Consider the following 22390-nt stretch of genomic DNA (forward strand, 5'->3'; position numbering starts at 1 on the left):
ATGATGTCGAGTTGAGAGTTACAGGATAAGAGTTCTGGACAAGGTGATACAAATCAAACCAGAGGTGACATACAGACTCATTTCATGTTCACACTAATGTGATTAAGCTGCAGCTGAATAGAGATTATTTCAGTTGCTGTTTTGCACAGTTAATTCTAATTCAAATACTATATGCGCGTTAATCGCAGCCAATGCAAATGCATCAAAACCACATGGCAGTTTAGTGTGTGGTGTTTGGTGGTTCCTCTGACCAGCTGATGATCCAGACTGAGGGAGCTGTTGTTCTTCTGTGAATCCGAGCGGGTGTCCAGAACAGATGGCAGGGCCAATGGGAGGGAGTGTCGGTTGGAGAGTTCCCTGACACCTGCTCGAATGTCCCCTCCCAGACTGGACACTTGGGAGGACGAAGAGGATGACGAGGAGGAAGAGGAGGTGGGGGCCTTGGGAACAGGCCTGGAGTTCCAGTCAGCCAGCGGCCGGTTTGGAGGTGTAGGCGGAAGCTTATCTCGAGTCGGCTCCCCAGGAGTGCAAGGTAAGGGGCGCCTCTGTAGCCGCGCATCGGCGGCTGCCCCGGCTGTGTGAGGTCGATCTGGAGGAGGAGGAGGAGGAAGATCCCTCAGTGCCGGGGGGAGGGGGAGAGGCTTGTCTTTGTGGTGAGAAGCTGCCTGGGGGGGAGAAACGGAGGAGCACGGAGTCCATTTAGATTACATAAAGTATTGATGTGAAATCCAAGAAAATGTTGCTGTTGGCATGCACAGTAGACATAATCCTTTTAGCTAGAAAACCACGGCATATGAATTTGTAACTATATTCAACAAGATGCATAATTTATATGTATTCACCGAGGTAAATTGCTTCCTCTATCTGCAGACCATTCAAACTTCCCATCTAGAGTTTCCATTTATCTGCCCTTTAAGGGGACATATACCCTATTTCTCCAAGTTAACCTAGTTCCCTGGTGTCCTAATGAACATGTCTGTGACATGCTTTGGTCAAAATACCAGAAGGATGAAGCACCACAGCAGTTCAATCACCCTGCCAAAACAGCCCTGTTCACAACGCTCTGTTTAGTAGTATCTCTTTAGGTCCACCTTAAAAAAGTAAAACAAAACTTAAGGGACAGGAAATGACATCAGCCACAGAGGCTACTGGGAGCTAACAGCAGTTAGCATTTGGAAGTGATCATTTTGCAGGCTCTAGCAGGCACATTGCCGTCATATATAACATGTATCCATTGGACAGATAAATCCTCTGAGGCTGGAAGTTTGTGAAGAACTCTGTGCTGCACTGTGGAGCCAAGAATAGAACTTTTCACGGACTTGGCGGACTTCTGGTTTTCGGATACCGTTGCCCATTCTAGGAATTTATCGCATTGTGACGTCCCAATGGGTGCGGAAGTCAACATTGTGTGTTTTATCTCTTATATTATTTTGCATAATACATCTCCTTTAAGCAGAAATGTGTGGTGACAAAAAAGTGTTAAAATTAGTCACATTAATAAAATTGTTTAGATATTTGCTTTAACTTTCTATTGATGCCCCATGAACGCTATATTTTGTACCACAAAGCTAAATATTATATATATATATATACAAAATCTATTAATTCTCTTTCCTATGACACATTCTTTTTTCAGTTGATTTGCAGGCTATGATAGATCATTCCAGGTGCACAGTAAACTAGAAAAACTATAACTGAAATGTCTTCTATTGCATAAACTAGAAGTTGGAAGTATTTCAGTTACCTTGGAGGTAACTCCAGGGCTGGAGGCACCACTGGAGTTGGGAGGTCTGTGTGGTGGGAGCAGGTCTAGTCTGGGTGGCACAGGGGGAAGAGAGGACTGTGGAGCCATGGACATGGGTGACGGGGGACGCTCCACCTAGACGACAACGGTTAAGCATGACACATGATCAAATTCTGCTACGTGGGAAACATTTTTCAGCGTCACATTCAACATTCAACGACTCTGCTTTTCCTCCGCTGCAGTATTCATCATGCATATCATGTACAAACATTACCCAACCACTTTCAACAGTGATGCAATAGTGATGCAAGCCACACCGAGCTGTGTGTGTGTACAAACGGAATACACACTCTTATTTATCTTTGAATGGTTCAATGTTATCTCATTCTGCTCTGTCTGGAGATTACAGCAGACAAAGAGAAGGACCGTGTTCTTTCCCTCTCATTTGTGGTATAAAGTCTTTGGAACTGATTATGTAGACTTACACAATATTATGCACTTCTTTTTTGGTGGATCTATTATTTTACAATTAAATGCAATGCAACTTAGGCACAGATTCTATGTGTGGGAGGATCATAATGCAGGAAGGTGTTAATGATTAGAACGTCAATTGTAATTATATTACTGAGGCTACTGGTGGTGCTGCAGTGGGGGTGGTATTAGAAAAACCTCATAATATATATTCCAGTTCCACAATTTTGCAAATTTCAAACGGTGTCAATCAAAGGCAAAACTTTTCTTTTCTTGTTACTACGGGTAATTAATTAATAAAACTGCTGTATTTTTCTGTATCACACTTAAACAAGGGTGCCAAATAAAGTGGTTACTGTCAGAAAGCTAGGTCTTTTAATTTATAGATATTTATTTCAAATACATATTGCTCAACATGAACTTATTTTGAAGTAAAGCCACCTACTTCACATAACAAGTAAAGAAATACCAATCGTCAGTGACAAGAGAAAAGGCGTACTTCTGAAATCAAAGTGTGCGTGATATCAGGTGTTCACAAGTCATTAAGCGGATTGATGCATGCAGAGTTTCTCTATAAGCACATAAAAGATATAGGATAGCAAAATGCACCATATATCAAAAATCAGTGGCACTAAAAGCTGCTACACCTCGACACCAGTAAAACATTTAAATGTGAGCTTGAAGCGCACAAAGAGTGATGAGGTCAAAGTCGGTTTAGAAGTAGTAGTAGTGTTTCATCTCCTAAATTTGTAGCCATTTGGTTTGCTTATTGCAATAAGATCATTCATATCCAAAGCTCAGCTGTTGTGTCTGATTGAGACATTCACCACCACAATACCACATTGCTTAATGGGTACTAGTATATTAAATATCTGCCTATAAATCATATAAACACTAGACCTTTAAAGCCGGGGTATTTATTTCTTTGGGTTTCCATTAGGAACTAGACAAGCACTCGGAGAGCGCAGACCTCCGCCAAGGCAGCTCAGTGCCCACAAAATACACCCCGCCGGCGTGTTGTATCCAGTGAAAACGTTATGGTCAGACAGCGAGTGTTGTAACCAGTGATAACATCTATGGATCACGGTCAAAATGTAATCACTTGCTCCTGATCCCATTGCGGACATTTTCTGATTGAATTTCATCCAAATCCGTCTGTGACTTTTCGACAGTCACGGACGAAAACAAAGAGAAAACAAAGAGACTGACGCAGGACTTTACCATTCCAAACCGTACCATACCATGATGGAAACACAGCACAAGTCATCGTCTTTGCACAATCTTACCTTTGAACAGGCAAGTTTGCTCATCATTAAGTGGGGGTCTTCAAGTCTGTCATCATCATCGTCGTCATAACTGGGTGATGGTGCACCCTCGGCACCAATTGCGCTCCTGCAGGAGCCTCCGCTGTTGTCCTTGGGGTCAAAAGGATCAACAACGATGGGCTCTGTGCCCTTAATCTCACAGCGGCAGAAGGGACAGCCCGTTCCCTGTCCTTCTGATTCCTGCAACACAAGTACAACAGATGCAGAAGCACAGAGATAAAATAAGGTGATGCATTTCTATAGGTCTGTACAAAAGGAAACTTCAACAGAGCTCCTCTCTCAACAAGTATGAGTTATGACACTTAACGCGGAGCGAACAACCCACACAAATCCCTTCCCATCCACCCACCCACTCATACCTGCCAGGCAGTGAGACAAGAGGTGCACATGAGATGGCCACAGGGCTCAATCTTCACATCCTTGTCATTCTCAGCACAGATCTTACATAGCTGGAAAGTGGAGCCCATCTCACAGTACAGCTCATATTGCTCCTGGAGAGAAACAAAATCAAAGTTATGAGCGCTCAGTTCCTAAAAAACAGAGTTAACATCACACGGTAACAACACATCACCTGAGATCATTTCTAAAGAGCTTGGCAGAATCTGAAGCAATGTCAAATTGTGGGGGTGTTTTTTTTGTTGTCGTTTTCAGTCCAGTGCTCAAGCAAAAGATGAATCTGTTTATCAACACCTTTACAAATCCTGAGAGGATATCTAAGCCCAAACAGATAGAGGCTCTCAGAATGAATGGTTTTATAATATTTATCAAATACTGAAGGACAGAAACGGGTTATTTGTCTGCAAGGTCCAAGGATAACTCAACACTTGTACAAGAAAATGACTTGATGTTAAAACCAAACCATTTCTTTTTAAAATATTATAAAAAGTTATATGCATGTTAATTAATAGTACAGCCGTTTTCGCATACATCACTTAGCAATATACTTAATAATTTGCTGTATAAATTAGTCACAACTATTTAACTAATTAGGTCAGAAAACGTTGCTGCTGGTTTAAAAACTAACTCCGTAAAAGAAGCTCACTGCTCTGACCTGTGTGACTTTGATGTGGTCTTGAGGTGAAGGCTCACACAGTCCCGTCAAATCAGGGTTTTGAGTCCGACCATCGGGGAATAAATAGCTAGAGAGACAGAGACACGTTAAGTTAGAAGGAGCATGGGGAAGTTCCGTACCCTTTGGCATTTCCACGGGCATTTTTGTTGATAAGTTAGCATCATTATACTTGTGCGTACCCAACAGGCTGCTGTAATGAAAACATCTCTTTAATGAATTCACTCAATCTGGCAACACATTCAAAAATCATCACAACATTGAAACCTGTATAGAATGGGACTGCTTCATAAATGGATCAGATGCTGTTATTGCAGGTTGATAAATGCTTTTTTGGATGCAGGTGATAACCATATTGGGTTTCCTAGTTTAAATCGGCGCTTGATTACAGGTTGGAACAGGTCATAGCTTCCATTTAACAAAAGAATCAACACTGGCACAAGATGATGAGTTTCCTGAGCTTGATGAACCACCCACTGAGCTGTACATTAGAAACCAACAGTTCTATTCTAGTTATGATAACACCATAATTATGGGAGCAGGCAACATGATATAGCTGAATTGGTTTAAGGCTGAAAGGCAGATTCATTTGTGGGATGGAAAATAGTGATACATAGCATGCAGAGTGTAGAGAAAGCAAGAAATTACAAAAAAGAGACTTTAACCTATAGATAAGATGAAGACCCAAGCCCCAGCCACAAAATGGCAGATCAACGGTACAGACGTAAACCCTCAGGGGAATGAAAGATGAGGGTGCCAAACAAAATGCCAAAGGACTTACAATCCTTCCCTGAAGCCATCTATGAGGGCCTGGAAGAGGGGTTTATTGTGAGGAATAGTTTGCAGTATATTTCCATCTGCTGTCACATAGCCGATCGCCCACTGGCCCAGCCGTGTGCAACTCAGGCGGAAAATGTAGCTGCGAAGAGAGACACGACACACAGTCACACTTTGTTACGCTAAAAAAACAAATCAATCAGTAGCCAGGAGTACAAATAGTTTCGGGATATTGTGAAAACAAAGGAGAAACGCAATTGTAATATTATTTTCTCAACTACAACGAAATCAAAAATCAAAATGTAAAGGTTGAACAATGCATGAAAATCGCCCGTTGGGAATCATACTTCATGTTCATGATCATTAAAGAAGTCTGGACGCACATCAAACGTTAAAAAGGCAAGATCAGTTACTCCACCTAAAGGTAAGACAATGCAAGCAGTATTTGCAGGGCAATGCAAAGCCCGCATGTGCTTTCAATTGTTTATATCCTAGGCACCACACAATGTTAACTATTTTAACACTGTAATAATAATAATATTTAGATAATAACATTAGCATGGCATCAGTTTTTAAACTGGGTGAATTAATCTCGTGGTCGAAGGGTATCAATAGACATAAACACTCATCTTTGCTGCATGAAAACAGAGGCTCTACAGGAAACAGTTTAGATCAACTGGAATATGTTAAAAGCACAGCTACTCGAGCCCAGGACACAGAGAGTCTAAGAGAGACAGGCTGCATGACTCTGGCAAACATTTCCTGGCTGCCGATTTCTATGTACAAGTTGACAAACTTGTTTTCCTGACAGGATGGGAGCGAGGTGGGAGACACTGAACATGTGCAAAAATGAGCTTCGGCGATGGCCTTGATGTTTAAATTAGAAGTGGAGTGAATGGTTGCTGTTCCTATAATACAAACAGATCACGTCTGACAGTAAACTGTCATTCACAATGACTCAAATCAGTCAAATTAACCATGAACCACTCAGATGCCAATGTGGGTGTACACAGTAAAATTGAATGTGAAACCCAGAATGAACATTTGACCCTTCCCATGTAAATGTAGATAATTTGCATACATGTGTATATTTACAACACACACACACAAACAGTCTTGAGAGGTGCAGTACATCATAATGTTGACAGTGAACACAAACATGGTTACACGATGAGTCTCAACTTACTCAGAAACAGTGTGTACATTAGTCAAATATGTATCGTTTTTTTAAAATGTGCAGCTCTCATTTCAAAGCTTCACTCGCACCATAAAACCCACAGTAAGAGCACAGTTATGAGGTATTGTGTTGTGTCCATGTGTGTGTGTTGTAAACAGCACAGTGTCTTTGTCTCACCTGCCAGGCTTGTGGATGAACTTCTGCAGTCGTGCTTTGACCTCGTCGTAGGTGAGGAAGGCCATGTAACCCGGGTGAGTAACTGCCAAGCTGTTCCAGTTTCGCAGCAGGGATGACCAAGGCTACACACACGCACACACACACACACAAAAGAAAGGAGGACAAGCGTGACTCATCTAGTGAGGGGAGTAAACAGTCAACATAACAGCATGAAGAGAGCAAGCACGCTGCTTGCATCATGCAAGCAGCTAAAGCAGTAGCTGAATGAACATGGGTCAAGGAGTCCTTTAAGCTGAATTTGCAACCCTTAAAAACCAAATAACTAATTTCTTCAAGTGTCAAAGAACAAGGAAGATAACTACACTAGCAGCAGCTGGTTCTTTGTTTTAGTTCTCTATGTCACGTTGACTGGGTGCAATAGTAAGAAGGAGATTCTGCACTTCCTCTCTCCAGGCTGGCTGAAATGTGAAATGCGACGAACTCAAAATTGAAAATAAGCTGAAGACTAAATTTAAAAAAAGAAGGGTTAAAAAAAAAAAAACACACACAACCTTTTAAGTTGTGTGTTGTGACGGCCCAGGCCGGTCTAGGTGTTCTCCTTCTGTATTCTCCCTTCCCCCCCTGCAGTGGCTGATGGCGGGGCGGGGCCCTGATGGGAAACACCTGTGACCTGTGTCTATATTAGAGGGTTGCAGTCTGCTCGGTCTCTCTCTGCCTGCCGCCAGCGAAGCTCCGTCCGAGCCACCGTTTCCTTTTTTCGTTTGGTTTCTGTTTGGTCATGGTTATGTTGCACATTCTATTAGTTGTAAATAAATTATATCTTTAATTATCGTTCCTCCGTCCTCCCTTGGTCGTTTTTGTTGTGGTCTTGTGAGCCAGACCATAACAAATGGGGGCTCGTCCTATTGGTGTAAGTTGTTGCGTAATGTTGCTTCTGCGGAGATTGATGACTGATGTTTGCGAAGCGCTTTGTTTGATGTTCGCGCGTTGATTGCTGTGACGTCATTCTGGGGGTTCCGTGAGGGATTCCCCGTCGGAACGCTCGTAGGTGAGGATTGTACGAGAGGAATTGTTTTGGGCTAAGTATGTGGCTGTGATAGACGTGAGTGTGTTTGTGTAGGAGGATACAGGGAGAAGTTGCGTGTTGGCCTCGGTTTTCGCAATCAGTGTGGTGTCTCCCCGGCAGGATAAGCGCGTTTCCCCTTTGGGTTTCGTGGTGCCACTGTAGTGTGGGGTGAAAGTGGTTGGAGCGATTGTCTCGGGAGCACGTCCATAGTGCGGACGGGTTGCCAGCTTGCTGGTCGCTTGGTCACACTAGTGGTAGAGAGTGCGTAAGTACCCGCCATCAGTATCCCCTGAAGACTAGGGTTGAGTTTAGGTAGAAATGGATAGGCAGTTAGGGGGGGTTCATCCGCTGGGATTGAGGCCATAATCGTGTCTTCTTTTTCGTTTCCTTGGTGAGTTTGTCTTTGCACGTCTGTTATCATGGCAGGAGTAGAGGATTTTGTGAGGGCACCTTCAGAGGAATTTGTGGAGCAGTGCACAAAGGAGCAATTGCTGAAACTCGCTGAGGTTTATAAGATATATGTCTCTGATAAAAGGTTGAAAGACAATGTGAAGGCAATTGTGTTGGCGAATTTGTATGATCAGGGTGTGTTGGCGTGTGCGTCGGGGCCACCTGCGGAGGGAAAGGCTGCCGGTAGAGTCAGTGCACAGGTTGCAGATTCAAATTTAACGTTTGAGCAGCAGAAGGAGTTGCTTACGTTAAGGTTCCGGTTAGAGACAGAGAAGGAACTGGAATTGGAGCAGCTGAGGCAAAAGGCTGATTTGGAGAAGGCTGTGACCCTGGAAAAAGTAAAGCAGCAGGTTGAGTTGACTAAATTGGACTTGGAAACTCAGAGGTTGAATCTCATGAGCGACGGTAAATTTGTTGGGGGTCGAAGTGGTGACAACGGTGATATTTTGAGTAGTTTAAGGTTAGTCCCGAAGTTTAATGAAAGAGACGTGGACACGTTTTTTGTCTTGTTTGAGCGTGTAGCCAATACGAGAGCTTGGAGCGACGCGGACAGGGTCGTGTTGTTACAGTGTGTGTTGACAGGGCGCGCACAGGAAGCATTTTCCTCGCTGCCGGCGTCTGACAGCGGTGACTACTCAAAGGTTAAAGCTGCGGTTTTGCAAAGTTATGAGCTCGTTCCGGAGGCGTATAGACAGCGGTTTCGGAGCTGGAGAAAAGGGGACAAGTCTCATTTGGAGTTCGCACGTGTGTTGGGAACGCATTTTCACCGCTGGTGTGCAGCTGCCGGTGTAACAGATTTTGGTGGGCTGGGTGACCTGATTGTGCTTGAGCAGTTTAAAAACTCAGTGTCTGAGAGGTTGGCAATATACATCAGTGAAAAGAAAGTGAGTACGGCGGCGGAGGCGGCCGCGCTTGCTGATGATTACTTGTTGACACATAAGAGAGGCAGAGGAGATTTCCCTGTCTGTGCTGATGGTCCAGTGGGGGGGGTGTCCTCCTGGGACAGGCCTCGAGCTGGGTTTTCACCGGCAAGGAGGAATGATCGGGGTCATAACAGTTGGCTGCCAGGTCGGGGCCGCGAGAATGAGGATTTTTGTCATTTCTGTCACGAAAAAGGACACTGGAAAAATGAGTGCCCTGTGCGTAAAACGCGCACTAAGTTTGGTGGCGGATTTGTGAAGCCAGCTGCCATGGCTGCGCCCGTTTCTGGTGCTGTGAGGCAGTGTGGAGATGTTCCGTCGTCAATTCAGTTGAATCCTGATTTGAAATCATTTTTGCCGTTTGTTTCAAAAGGTTACGTGTCTCTGGTGGGCAGCCAGGACAAAGTCCCGGTGATAATGTTGCGGGATACGGCGGCATTTGATTCGTTCATTGTGGGGTCTGCTCTGCCGTTTTCCGAGGAGTCGGACACGGGTTCTTTTGTTCCCATAAGAGGCATGGGGATGTCAGTTTTTCGTGTGCCATTACACAAACTGGTCCTACAGTCTGATCTGTTCAGTGGAGTAGTGAACATGGGTGTGCGTCCTGCTCTGCCTGTAGAAGGGATCCATGTCATTTTGGGGAACGATGTTGCAGGGGGCCGTGTCTGGCCGGATCAGCCGGCTCGTCCGCTGGTTGTCCCGGTACCGCTTGGTACTCGGGGGCCAGATGAAAACGAGAAGAGGTTCCCGGAGGTGTTTAAGGCATGCGCTGTGACCAGCGCAATGATGAGAGCTTGTCCGGACGCCGGTAGCGCGGATCAGGCTGACCAAAAACTCATTGTTGCTGAATCATTGTTGTCACGTGTGTCTAACTCTCCATTTTCTATATCTCGCAGTGAATTGGTGAAGGAACAGAAGGCCGACTCCACATTGGCAGAGCTGTTTGAGTCTGTGCGTCCTGTGGGTGAGGTAAAGGACCTGGCACAGGGTTATTTTGTGGAGAAAGGAGTGTTGCTGAGGAAGTGGGTGCCGCACGGAGAGGGTTTCATGGGGGAACCAGTGTATCAGGTTGTGGTACCGTCGAAATTCCGTGATGTGGTTCTCAGTGTTGCGCATGATGAGTCTGGTCATATGGGCGTAGCAAAAACTTATGACCGGATCTTGCGTCATTTTTTCTGGCCACGGGTTAAGAAAAGTGTTTCAGCATACATAAAAACGTGTCACACCTGTCAAATGACAGGGAAACCAAACCAGGTAATTAAAGTGGCTCCGTTGTGTCCCATTCCTGCAGTATGTGAACCTTTTGAACATCTGATAATTGATTGTGTTGGTCCTCTTCCCCCTTCTAAGTCTGGTTCAGTGTATTTGTTGACGGTGATGTGCCAAAGTACCAGGTACCCTGCTGCGTATCCGTTGCGCACGCTGTCAGCCAAGGCGGTGGTGCGTGCACTCAGCCAGTTCATCTCTATATTTGGTATTCCAAGGATCATTCAAAGTGACCAGGGGTCAAACTTTTCCTCACACCTGTTTGCTCAAGTGTTGAAACAGCTACACGTCACGCACAACCAGTCCTCAGCATATCACGCACAGAGCCAGGGAGCATTGGAGCGGTTCCATCAAACATTAAAATCTTTGTTGCGGGCTTATTGTGTGCAGTTGAATGCTGATTGGGAGGAAGGTTTGCCGTGGTTGTTGCTTACAGCAAGGGAGGTTACACAAGAGAATACGGGGTTCAGTCCAAATGAGTTGGTTTTTGGTCACACGGTGAGAGGTCCACTGGCTGCGCTGAAGAGTGGCTGGGAGGAGGCAGAACCTCCGCAGAATCTCATTGATTATGTGAATGGGTTCAAACATCGTCTTTATGCCGCTACTGAATTGGCAAAAGAAAAATTGGCCTCAGCCCAAAAGAAAATGAAGCGCATTTATGACCGGCGAGCTGAGTGTCGCAATTTTTCTGAAGGTGACCAGGTTGTGGCGCTGTTGCCTTTGGTGACGTCACCGTTTCAAGCAAAGTTTATGGGTCCGTATACAGTGGTCAAGCAGCTGTCGGAACAGAACTACTTGATTTCCACGCCTGATCGTCGAAAAAAGAATCAACTTTGTCATGTAAATTTGTTGAAGCCGTACCATGTTCGGGAGAGTCCGTCGCAGGGTGAGTCAGCTGATCTTGTGCCAGATGTTGGTGCACATCCAGTTTGTGTTGGTAACACACTGAATGTTTCTGGTGACAGATTTTGTGAGGATGGTTTACCTCAGCTTGACTCTGCGGTGATGTCTGGTCGGTTGGAAAATTCCCAGATGTTGACAAACTTGGATCTCGTTGTGGGGCATCTGTCGGAGGCGCAGCGCACAGAGTTGGTTGGCCTCATTCAAAAATTTCCTTGTCTGTTTGGGGACACTCCGTCCTGCACCAGTGTGTTGGAGCACGATGTTGAGGTCGGTGAAGCCAAGCCGATAAAACAACGGTTTTATCGGGTAAGTGCAGAGAAGCGTGTGTTGATAGATGCAGAAATTGCTTACATGTTGTCAAATGGCATTGCGGAACCGTCGTCCTCCGCTTGGGCGTCACCGTGCGTACTTGTTCCAAAGCCGGATAATACGCAGCGGTTTTGCACAGATTATAGGAAAGTTAACAGTATAACCAAACCAGACTCCTATCCTTTGCCTCGGATGGACGATTGTGTAGATCAGGTGGGTTCTGCCAAGTTTATCAGCAAATTCGATCTCTTAAAAGGGTACTGGCAGGTCCCATTGTCCCAGAGAGCGCGGGAGATCTCTGCTTTTGTCACTCCGGCTGGGTTGTATTCTTACAAGGTCATGCCATTTGGTTTAAGAAACGCGCCTGCCACCTTCCAACGTTTGATGAATAAAGTCGTTGGTGATCTGGAAGGGTGTGCAGTGTATCTGGATGATGTTGTTGTTTTTTCTGATTCATGGTCTGTCCATATTGACCGTATCCAGAGGTTGTTTGTCCGTTTGTCCGAGGCGCAGCTTACTGTGAACTTGGCAAAGTGTGAATTTGCTCAGGCCACAGTGACTTACCTGGGTAAACAGGTTGGGCAGGGCCAGGTGCGCCCTCTGCTGGCGAAGGTTCAGGCTGTTGCTGGTTATCCTCCACCGCTGACAAAAAAGGAGTTGATGAGGTTTTTGGGTTTGGTTGGTTATTACAGATGTTTCTGTCGCAATTTTTCTACTGTTGTTGCGCCGTTGACTGACCTGTTGAAGGCAAAAGTTACGTTTACCTGGTCTCCTTTGTGTCAACAGGCGTTCGAGAATGTCAAGGCGATTTTGTGCGACTCTCCTGTTTTGGCTGCACCTCGGTTGGACAGTCCGTTTAAGTTGGAGGTTGATGCCAGTTTTGTCGGTGCTGGTGCAGTACTCTTACAGGAAGATGATGTTGCTGTTGACAAACCTGTGTGTTTTTTTTCCAGGAAGTTCAACAAACATCAACTGAACTACTCTGTGGTGGAGAAAGAGACCCTGGCTCTCATATGGGCCTTACAACAGTTTGAAGTGTATGTGGGCTCAGGTCCAGTGGTGATCTACACAGATCATAACCCTCTCACATTTTTGAACTCACTGCGGTGTGTAAATCAGAGGCTTATTCGTTGGTCGTTGTCTCTCCAGGCCTATACTTTAGATATAAGGCATATTAAAGGGAAGGACAACTTGGTGGCCGACGCTTTGTCTCGTGCTCCTGTTTGATTTTTTGCTTCTCTGTTGTGTATTCTCTCTCTCTCTTAAATTGCTTCCAGGTACCAGTTGCTGGGAGGGAGGGGGGTCACGCAGGTGATGTTGGGAGTAGATGGTGTTTTTCTCACATGTTGAAAACTGGGTATTGGGTAATGTATATTATTGTAGTTATTGGGTAATGTACTTTATATTATTGTTGTAATTGTTGTGGCTGGTTGGTCCACAGGGTTCCTGGTGGGACCCTGTTTTGATGGGGGGGGGTGTGACGGCCCAGGCCGGTCTAGGTGTTCTCCTTCTGTATTCTCCCTTCCCCCCCTGCAGTGGCTGATGGCGGGGCGGGGCCCTGATGGGAAACACCTGTGACCTGTGTCTATATTAGAGGGTTGCAGTCTGCTCGGTCTCTCTCTGCCTGCCGCCAGCGAAGCTCCGTCCGAGCCACCGTTTCCTTTTTTCGTTTGGTTTCTGTTTGGTCATGGTTATGTTGCACATTCTATTAGTTGTAAATAAATTATATCTTTAATTATCGTTCCTCCGTCCTCCCTTGGTCGTTTTTGTTGTGGTCTTGTGAGCCAGACCATAACAGTGTTTAAAAATCGAAAGCTAGCTATTTATATTTTTTGCAGACAGGAAATGACAAGTCACGTCTCCGCTGCAGAACTCTATTTTACATGCATTTCACCGCACTTAAAGCACTGCATTATTCTGCCAAAAGATAGAGCTTGACATGAGACTGCTGTATGTCACAGAGACAGTTTAAAATGGCGGGCATAGAAGCCGTGTTTCCACCAAGCGTGAAGGTTCGGTACGGTACAGTACGGTAGGTATCTTTTGGGCTTTTCATTTAGGATTAAACCCAAAATACTGCATTTTTTGGCACCCTTCCCTTGGAGTGGAATGACATGCTACGATCAGGGTTCAGCTAGACCAACTCTCCCTGATAGGGCGACAGAAAAACATCACTTCCCTTGCGATCGGTGTAAATACCCCATGGAAGTCGAGGTGAACGCCCGCAGCCTATTCTCATACAAAGTGCGATGTCTTGTCGAGACAAACAGTCACAAACCAAGCAGAAAAAGAGCTGCTAGTCCTCCACTGTTGTCTGTTGTGCAACATTCTAATGCTGCGACATCGCACCGGTACGCAATGCGACCTTGGGGCACAACCCCCTCCCCGTCTACCAAGTAAAAGGTACTGTTCTCAGTCAAAATGCAAAGCTGGCCGAGAGCTTTTACCATTCCAAACCGAAACATACCATGATGGAAACTCAGCATTAGAGAAGGTCTTTCACTGTATAAGGGCGTGCTCTGCACACAAGAAGCAAGAAGAACATATAATGCTACTTGCCGAGTAAATGACATGCACTCGTGCATACAAGACATGTTGCAAGAGGTTTTAAATAATGCAAATTAAAACTGTGAGTTATGTTTTGTAGTGTTATAGCATGTAAATGGTTTTTGTACAAGACCAATTAAAAGAGTGATAGAAAATACTTGAACCATATATAGATAAGCTCTGAAGATGGTGCTTGATAAACCCTTCGTGTGCCCTTCCTCCATCCTTTCCAGTTTTTATCTTTTTTAATCAGCTGCCCTTTCTGCTGCAGCAGCTTCAGTCTTTAATGATGGCCGCTTCCTGTGGCCATGGTAAATAAGCTGCAAGTGTGGTCTATTCATTATGAGACGGGTTAGGGCTTGGTTAATTAAAACATCTCATAAATAACAATGCAAGCAAATATGTAATTAGATTCATGTCTGAAGCAGTATTTTTTCATCCTTGCTGTTTATTTTTTTTTCATCTAAAAGGAACTCTTTTTGAGAAGGATGTCAGCGTGACTAAAAAAAATAGACCTTTCTTGGCCTTGTGAGGCAACACCAGACACTTAAAACCCGAAGAGACTCAAAAAAGACAAAATATTTAAACATTTCCATGTGCACTGTGCTTTAACCTCAGTCTTGTCTGACAATGTAAATATAGAGCAGTAGACGGAGTTAACAGAAAAAAGGAAGTTGTTCATTATTTGCAGAAATTAAAATGAACAAACTGCCTGCCTGCTGTGAATTACTCTCTAATTCAGTTTCCATGCACAGTAAAGACAGTTAAGAATGTCACAAGCAACTAATGAGGAATCAATTTACAGACTGAAGTGTGTTTTAAACTGACAGAGAGTAACATTCGTCTCCTCGTCAGTACAAAAATGTATTGGCCTGAATTTCACCATATTCCTGTTGCTGTTTGGTCATTCTTCTATGCAACGTCTATTATTTCTGGGTTTAAGCCGTGGGGGCGAGAACTGTGGAGCATACCTACTTGTGACTGGCTCTGGTCCAACTGAAAGTATACATGCTGTAGTGATTCCACTTGTTTATGTAAATCTGACTAAATTCACTGGAAAATTCAGTTGGCTGAACATGTTAAGATGTATTTTACAAGGTTGTTTTTAGTCCGACTGACATGTCATGTAATCATATTGACTGATAACAAGAGGAAAAGTGTGCAGTCGTTTGTGTGACTACCTGAAATAGCCGTGTGAAGATATCAAACTCAAAAACTGAGATGTAGTCGTTGCAGGTGAGGTCTATGGTGGACTTGAGGGCCATTGCCTCCAGTCCAGAGCTGATGGGATGAAACTCGTGAAGAGACTGACGGAAGACCTTCCAAGGCACGATGGTCCTGAATCACACAAAAAAAAAATGGAACAAAAAGGCAAATCAGATGATGACAATCCCTTGCCATTACAAAAGTCAATCATAACAATTAATGAGCCAATGATGCATCAAGGGAACTTTACGAAGCAATATGTTTTGTCAAGTTCCCTTGGTGCATAAATAATCAGTTTAATTTCTGCTGACACATGACTGTTCCTGTTGCATGACTCAAAAGTGCAGCATAAGCATCTATGCCCATGCATCTAATGCAGAAATATATGCACAAATGTACTCTATTTTCCAATTTACCAATCCTAACTAACAGAAGTGCTTCCTGGTTACTGGAAAACTTAAGCAATCTGTAACACAATTCTGAGAATTAGTGGTCATGAAAGCTACAATGATGAGATCCTTTAAAGAAAGCTAGCAGATAAATATCAATGCAGTAATTATCTTTATTATATGACGGTCTACGTTTCGGTCAGTCCGTGCCCACTTCCCACATTAGATGCAAGAAAGAGAAATGGGGGAAATTAATGTTTCATGATGTGGTACTGGGAAACCTAGCAATTAAAATGCCATTGTAGTTCAACATGGCTGGTTTATTTTTGTACTGCATGCGGTTATAAACCTCTGAAAGGGACCACAAAGGGATTCAGGATGCCACTGTAGAACCACAGGAGAGAATATTTTAATATTCTATGTGTTAAGTAACACATAATTGGACTCACTTGTCCCCAAAGGCACGCCTCCAGAACTCTGCAGCATCTGCCTTGGTGATGCGGAAGTTGTCGCCCTGAAACAGACCATTGGGGAAAATGGCCTTCAGCTCTGCCAACATGTGGCTGAAGATCAACGACAGCTTGGTCAGGTTCCGCCTGTGGAAATAGACGTGCAAAAAGAAGAGTGAGATTTCACATCTTTGTCACTGGACTGTGGTTACAACATCAGCAAAGTGACAAAGCTTTCACGATATTCTCTATGATATTCAAAAATGAGTGTGTCCTGCAGACTTTCTGCAAACACTGGTTAGTTTACATCACTTTTCATTTTTTTTAAAAGTGAAAAAAAAAGAATATGAACTAGCATACAAAAATTACTTTCACAATGGCTTTCAAAATACATCTGATATTTAAGCATTTTACATCAGCAAGTATAAATAATACAACTGTTCCTCCTCCGTGTTTTCGAAAAACACACCCCCGTGATTTATCAGGAGAATAAGTGCAACACTTAAGTGCAACCTTGCACGCAAACAGCATATTTGGAAAATGCACTGGGATTATAAAGCCATTAATTGGGTTTTCACATTTATAACAAGGCAACCTCACATTGACACGACATATAACACACACATGTGAGGAGGTGGACTGCTTGGCATTATCTTATATAAAAATAAAAAAAAAGAGATTCAAACAGACTGTACACTTCCACAAGAATTTTAGTTATTTTGGAGATAACACAGCAGGGTCTGAAATTAGCAGCAGCAACAACGCAAAAAGCCACAGGTCCACAAACATTAAAGGACACACACCTACACCAGGGAACAAGGAAAATACAATAAGGGGGCATAAAATTGTGGATAAAAGTGAGAGGGAACAGGACAAAAAGGTTGACTGGGAAATTAGAATGTCACCATTCCCTGCATCTCATCACAGCGTCGAAGTATTGCGTGGAGAAAGCCATGATTTATGAGGTTTGCACAGAGTGAGATTGTGCTTGGCTGCTGGGCAGGGTGAATTGACATGCACGAGAGAGATGGCAATGAAAGCATAGCTACACTGCAGCTGCCCTACACTACACTGCGCACCCTTTGAGTGGAGAGAGGGGGGAGAAGTGGAACGAGTGAATGAGGAAGGAGGACAGTGACAGAAGATGGATGAATAAGATTAGTGTATGTTGAGATCCAGCCAAAATAGACCGGCGCTTCTCAGAACCTGCAATACTTGCAAACTGTGACAAAAAAAAAGTTGTATTTACACCCTCTCAGCAGTAAATAATCCTAAAACAGTGAACCCTAGTAGCTTGAGGCCTGACCTTTTGAACTACACTGCCCAGTGCCCACTTAAAATTACAGAAAAGACAGACGTCGGATGAAAGAATTGGTATGTCTTTGTACATCAGTGATATAATGTGGAAAATACAAATACAGACACCAGACTATATTCTCTGCATTTGCCTAGAAAGCTTGTGCAGCCATAGTCACTTAGTAAACTTTCAAATGTCAGTCATCTCAAGAATAAACAGGCGTGTGTGTGTGTGTGACAATGCATTTCTGTGTTTTCTTCAGCAGCTGTCATCTCAGCAGGAGGTCCTCTCAGTTCTTCTACTTCCTGGCCCTACTGGCCATTGACGCCGCTGCCTCATCCATTATCCATTCTTCTGTCAACCTCTCCCTACCCTGCACTTTTAACGAGTTTAAGGGTGCTTTCACACCTATAGTTCGAATGCTTTGGCCCGTACCAGTCAGAAAAATGTTGCAATGTAGAAAACTGACGTGGGTACGGTTTGCTTTTCACATATGCATCGTTCTCAACGAACCAAAATAGACCGCGAAGACCATCAGCACCGGAACCAGACTAAGCACCGATTTCCACCAGGCTGGACACTGCCGCAGACCAGTACCAAAGTAGGGCAGATAAAAAACAATTTGATTTAATGCACACCAAAGTACCGAGATTACATTCACACCAACAAAAAACAAATCAAGGGACCAAAAATATTCGGTGCGCAACAAATGCTGTAGGTGTGAAAGCACCCTAAAACACCATCCTTCCTGTTCAACTGCAATCTACAACAAATCTGACATGAATGAATGACGGCGAAATTCATCTCTCCTCGCATCTAGGTTGGTTTACCATGAATTACCATGAACACACAAAAATAAACAATACAGTAATCTGCCATGTTTGTTGGACTATATTACTTATAGAAGCAAGCAAACACTGGTCTGACTGGCATCAGAATCACATGGTGATACAGCATTCGATTTGTCTCAGTGAATGAGACTCTGTTGTGTCTTTTTGTCTCTCCATGACAAAGGCAGCATTACCAAAGAGAGACAGAATCATATTTTCAACTTCTACACAAGTTACAGGTTCAAATCTGATTCCACATGGCAGAACAGGCTGATATCTGTTTGAGCATCTCTCCATCTTAGTCCCGCTCTGTCCTTCAGAACCAGCTGTGTGTGTGTGTTTTGAGCAGCAGCCAATGCTCAAATCGTCTACCATACAACTGTCACAAGCTTCCATGCCAACACTAACAAATGGGCTTTAGATGAACAAAGAGTGGTTTGGCGACCTACTCTGGGTGATCATACATCAATAGCGTTTCCTTGGACCATCTCTCACCATAACTCTTAACCACAACCACAGCAATAAGCCAAACGTTCATTCTGAACACTAGGTTTTTTGTCCAACATCCCCCTCATGCTATAGATCGACCTCTGACCTTGCAGCTGGCTGCTCCCTTCCTGTTTCCTGCTGGTTGTGATAAAGAAGCAGGGCTAGCCAGCCAGCAGTGCACTATGCTAATGCACCGCAGCACAGGCAGCAAGGGTCAACCTTACAGAATGAGAGTCTGTCTGGACCAGCACAGACACAAGTAGCTGCAACACCATCATGCAGCTGTATTATCTTTTCTACACAAGGCTTAAGAGAAAATGCAGATCAGTCCTGAACTCGGCACAAGTAAGCTTCCGTAATTAGTTTCAAATAAAAGGATTTGTATGTGGATTTTAACTACATATGGAGACCATTTTCTTTTAAAAGGATAAATAAATATATTTTTTAATAGAATTGCAATGGTCAACAGGAGTAATTGTTTAGCCATCTGACAGCAAGACAATCAGTATTATGAGTACTGTATACAAAATGTCAGAATTTGAAAATCCTCCACTTTTTCGAGAGTATGATCTCTTTCTGGTAGTTTACAAACAAAGTTTATTTGATTAATTGAGAAAGTAAACGGAAGACTAATCAACAATGAAAACAACCATAAGTTGCAAATCTTCATAAGAAACAAAAAAACTATATGGTAGAGCCATATATTTTGTAATCATGTCAAACAGAAATGAGTTGGTGTGTTGACGATGAATAGACGTGGCTTTAGTGCTAAAGATTCTGGTATATTATTTTTACTTTAGTCATCATTTTGAGAAGTTAACTCTCAAACGCTTCACTTCATTCAAACGACTTCATTCCAGATATCCATCAGGAAACTGATCAGACACAAAGTGCTCATACTCTCACAACCTTCTACAATTATCTTAAAAAACCAAAACAGCAACAAGAAAACAACTGCTATGCACCCGTGCAAATTCAGACTCATCAAAACGTGCATTTTAGTTTTTATTTAATCTTAATTCAGCGTGAATGCCGGAGCCGATCATAATTAAGAAGAATGAATGGCTGGTATAGCAATGCAGCAAAAAAACAAAACTACTCTGAAATCCTCTTAAAACTGCTGAACATTCATCTAAGTGCATATCTGGGCTCATGCTTTACCCTGGGGAGCTGAGTAGCATTATGCTACTCACCATTAGCATGTATTTGCGAGAGAATGCAAGTCAGCTGCTCAATGAGACCACAGAAACCTAACCATGAAGCTCTGCTATCTATATATATACACACACATCTATATCTACATACACGTATATACACACACATGCACACACATACGTGTGTGTGTGTACAGCCCCAAGCAACAAGTGTAGACAATGGTGCAGGAACACCTGCAGCCTCAGAAGAATGACTTTCTATTTGTAGAACCTTCAGTATAACCCTTTAACAAAACGTAGGTTAAGTACAAAAAGAAAAAAAACCGCACATCTCTCACAAACAATCCAAAAAAACTTTTTAAATTATAAAATGGCAACTATCGACCCAATTAATTGTTTCAGTCTACCTCTCAACTGTTACAGGAGGGTGCATCAAAGCTTCATGTCGCCTGAACAATAGTTCAGCATTAGAGAAGTTTGAATAAGTTCAAGCTTGAGGACGTCATTCCTACAAAACCACTGTAATAATCGCCTAAGCATGTACGGAACGCGTTTTTCTATTGTGGAAAGGTTTGGAGCAATATGCTGTCAGTAAAGGAAGGTAGTGATGAGGGAAGTAAGTAAGATGGGGCGATAGCGGCAGAGCGAGGGGCTAACAGATGTTTGGATTAAGCTCATAATGAACTACTGCATGTGCGATGAGGTGTATTTACTGCATATGTTCTTCAATGAGAGTTAAACTGCTGATAAATGTATCTCTAAAATATTCAAAATGTAAATTCTTGAGTATTTAAAGGTGAAGTAAGTAGTTTATAGTGCCATCTAGAGGAGAGGCTGAAATTTACAACAAAGAACTGCTCCTCTGCTCACCCCCTCCCTTCCCTGAGCGTTACGGTATCCACAGCCGGTCAAATGTCGTCCTCGTCGTCTTTCTCCGTGTCAGCAGATGAGGTTCGTGAGGCGAGGAAGAGGGCGAGCTACCGCGGCCGTAGCAGACGAAGCGGAGAGAGAGGAGGCGGGACTTCCGCTACAATTAAAGAGACGCTTGATTTGTTCTCTCGCGTTTGTCCTTACAGGCTCCGGTAGAAACATGGCGTCTCGCTGCTAACAGTGGCTATGCGACCGCGGCCCGCGACCATGTTATTTTACATGACTTTTTGAAACACTACGAAAATAAAACAAAAACTATTATACAGCGACTAGACAATGCAGGAGCACATAATATGTATAAAAAAGTGGATTTTGGGTTATATAAACCCATAAATACTACACAGTGTCCCTTTAAAAGGCTTATTATACAAGCCTACTGTAGCAGGATTTTTGGTAATGCCCGCACCAAAACAGTCACATTAGCCAATAGATTATTGTTCCTCTAAGGGTGCTTTCACACCTATAGTTCGATTGCTTTGGTCCGCCCTAGTCAGAAAAATGTTAAAATGTAGCAAACAGACGTGAATACGGTTTACTTTCGTATATGCATAGTTCTAAGTGAACCAAAGTAGACAGCGAAGGCCATTGGCACCGGAACCGGACCAACACCCGATTTCCACCGGGAGCGCCACTGCTGACGTGCCCAGTGGAAATCCAGGGTTATCCGGCATCTCATACCCATAATGCATTAAACTAGACCATAACATCCCATTTGGTTTGGTTGCTTTCACACCAGAGGAACCGTTACCAAAGTAGGCGGATAAAGCGGTCTGAGACCACCCCTTCAGGCAGGTCTCGGACCGGTTGATTTGGTGCGCACCTAAGGACCGAGATTACATTCACACCTACGCACACGAACCGAAGCACAGCGTTCGGTGTGAAAGCACCCTAAGATCAAACCGATCAATAATCTAGTATGTGCTTACAAGTGTTGTGTTTTTTGCTAGCTCATTTGTGTTATGGCTTCAGTCTCGTTTCAGGTTTTCTCTCATTAATGGGAGTTTTCTGGCACGTGTGAATTTAACACAGGTGGAGTCCGATCAAAATAGAAACAAGAGAAAAAAGGGAGGCACGTGTGAGTCACAGTATGTGATATTTCAGGTTTGGTGCAAATGAATGTGCATGTTTCTAAAAATCTATATTTTGCACCTGTAAAAGAAAACATGCATTTTGAAGTTTGTGAAGAGCAAAGATGGAGCTTTCTATTCTCAACCTCACCACCACCACATAAAACAATCCTAAAGAGGAAACACTTTAAAATTGGTTGCCAAAGGTGAAACTAAAGTTCAGGACGTGACAAAGCTGACAACACCTCAGCTCTCATGAAGCATGCTTTTTAAATGAAAGCCAACAGCCATAGTGATTTTGATGTTCAACAGATAAGGTGTGTGAAGACAACATGTGAGACAAATGCGACAGCAAAAGATTAACAACCGCAATAAAAA

General features: G+C 43.5%; 1 protein-coding gene across 1 annotated transcript in view; it reads right to left on the reverse strand.

Annotated features, from left to right (window-relative positions):
- cbl (Cbl proto-oncogene, E3 ubiquitin protein ligase) overlaps positions 1-22390 on the reverse strand; it is a 38136-nt gene that overhangs the window by 4196 nt on the left and 11550 nt on the right. Inside the window, exons 3-11 of the mRNA XM_083886775.1 lie at positions 16246-16392; positions 15383-15539; positions 6741-6862; positions 5391-5528; positions 4592-4679; positions 3900-4031; positions 3502-3720; positions 1745-1879; positions 252-665 (exon numbers count right to left, since the gene is read on the reverse strand). Coding sequence (XP_083742901.1) covers positions 252-665; positions 1745-1879; positions 3502-3720; positions 3900-4031; positions 4592-4679; positions 5391-5528; positions 6741-6862; positions 15383-15539; positions 16246-16392 — 1552 coding nt within the window. The remainder of the gene's footprint in view (positions 1-251; positions 666-1744; positions 1880-3501; positions 3721-3899; positions 4032-4591; positions 4680-5390; positions 5529-6740; positions 6863-15382; positions 15540-16245; positions 16393-22390) is intronic.

The sequence above is a fragment of the Microchirus variegatus genome (assembly GCF_963457635.1).
Source record: "Microchirus variegatus genome assembly, chromosome: 3".
Classification (NCBI taxonomy): Eukaryota; Metazoa; Chordata; class Actinopteri; order Pleuronectiformes; family Soleidae; genus Microchirus; species Microchirus variegatus.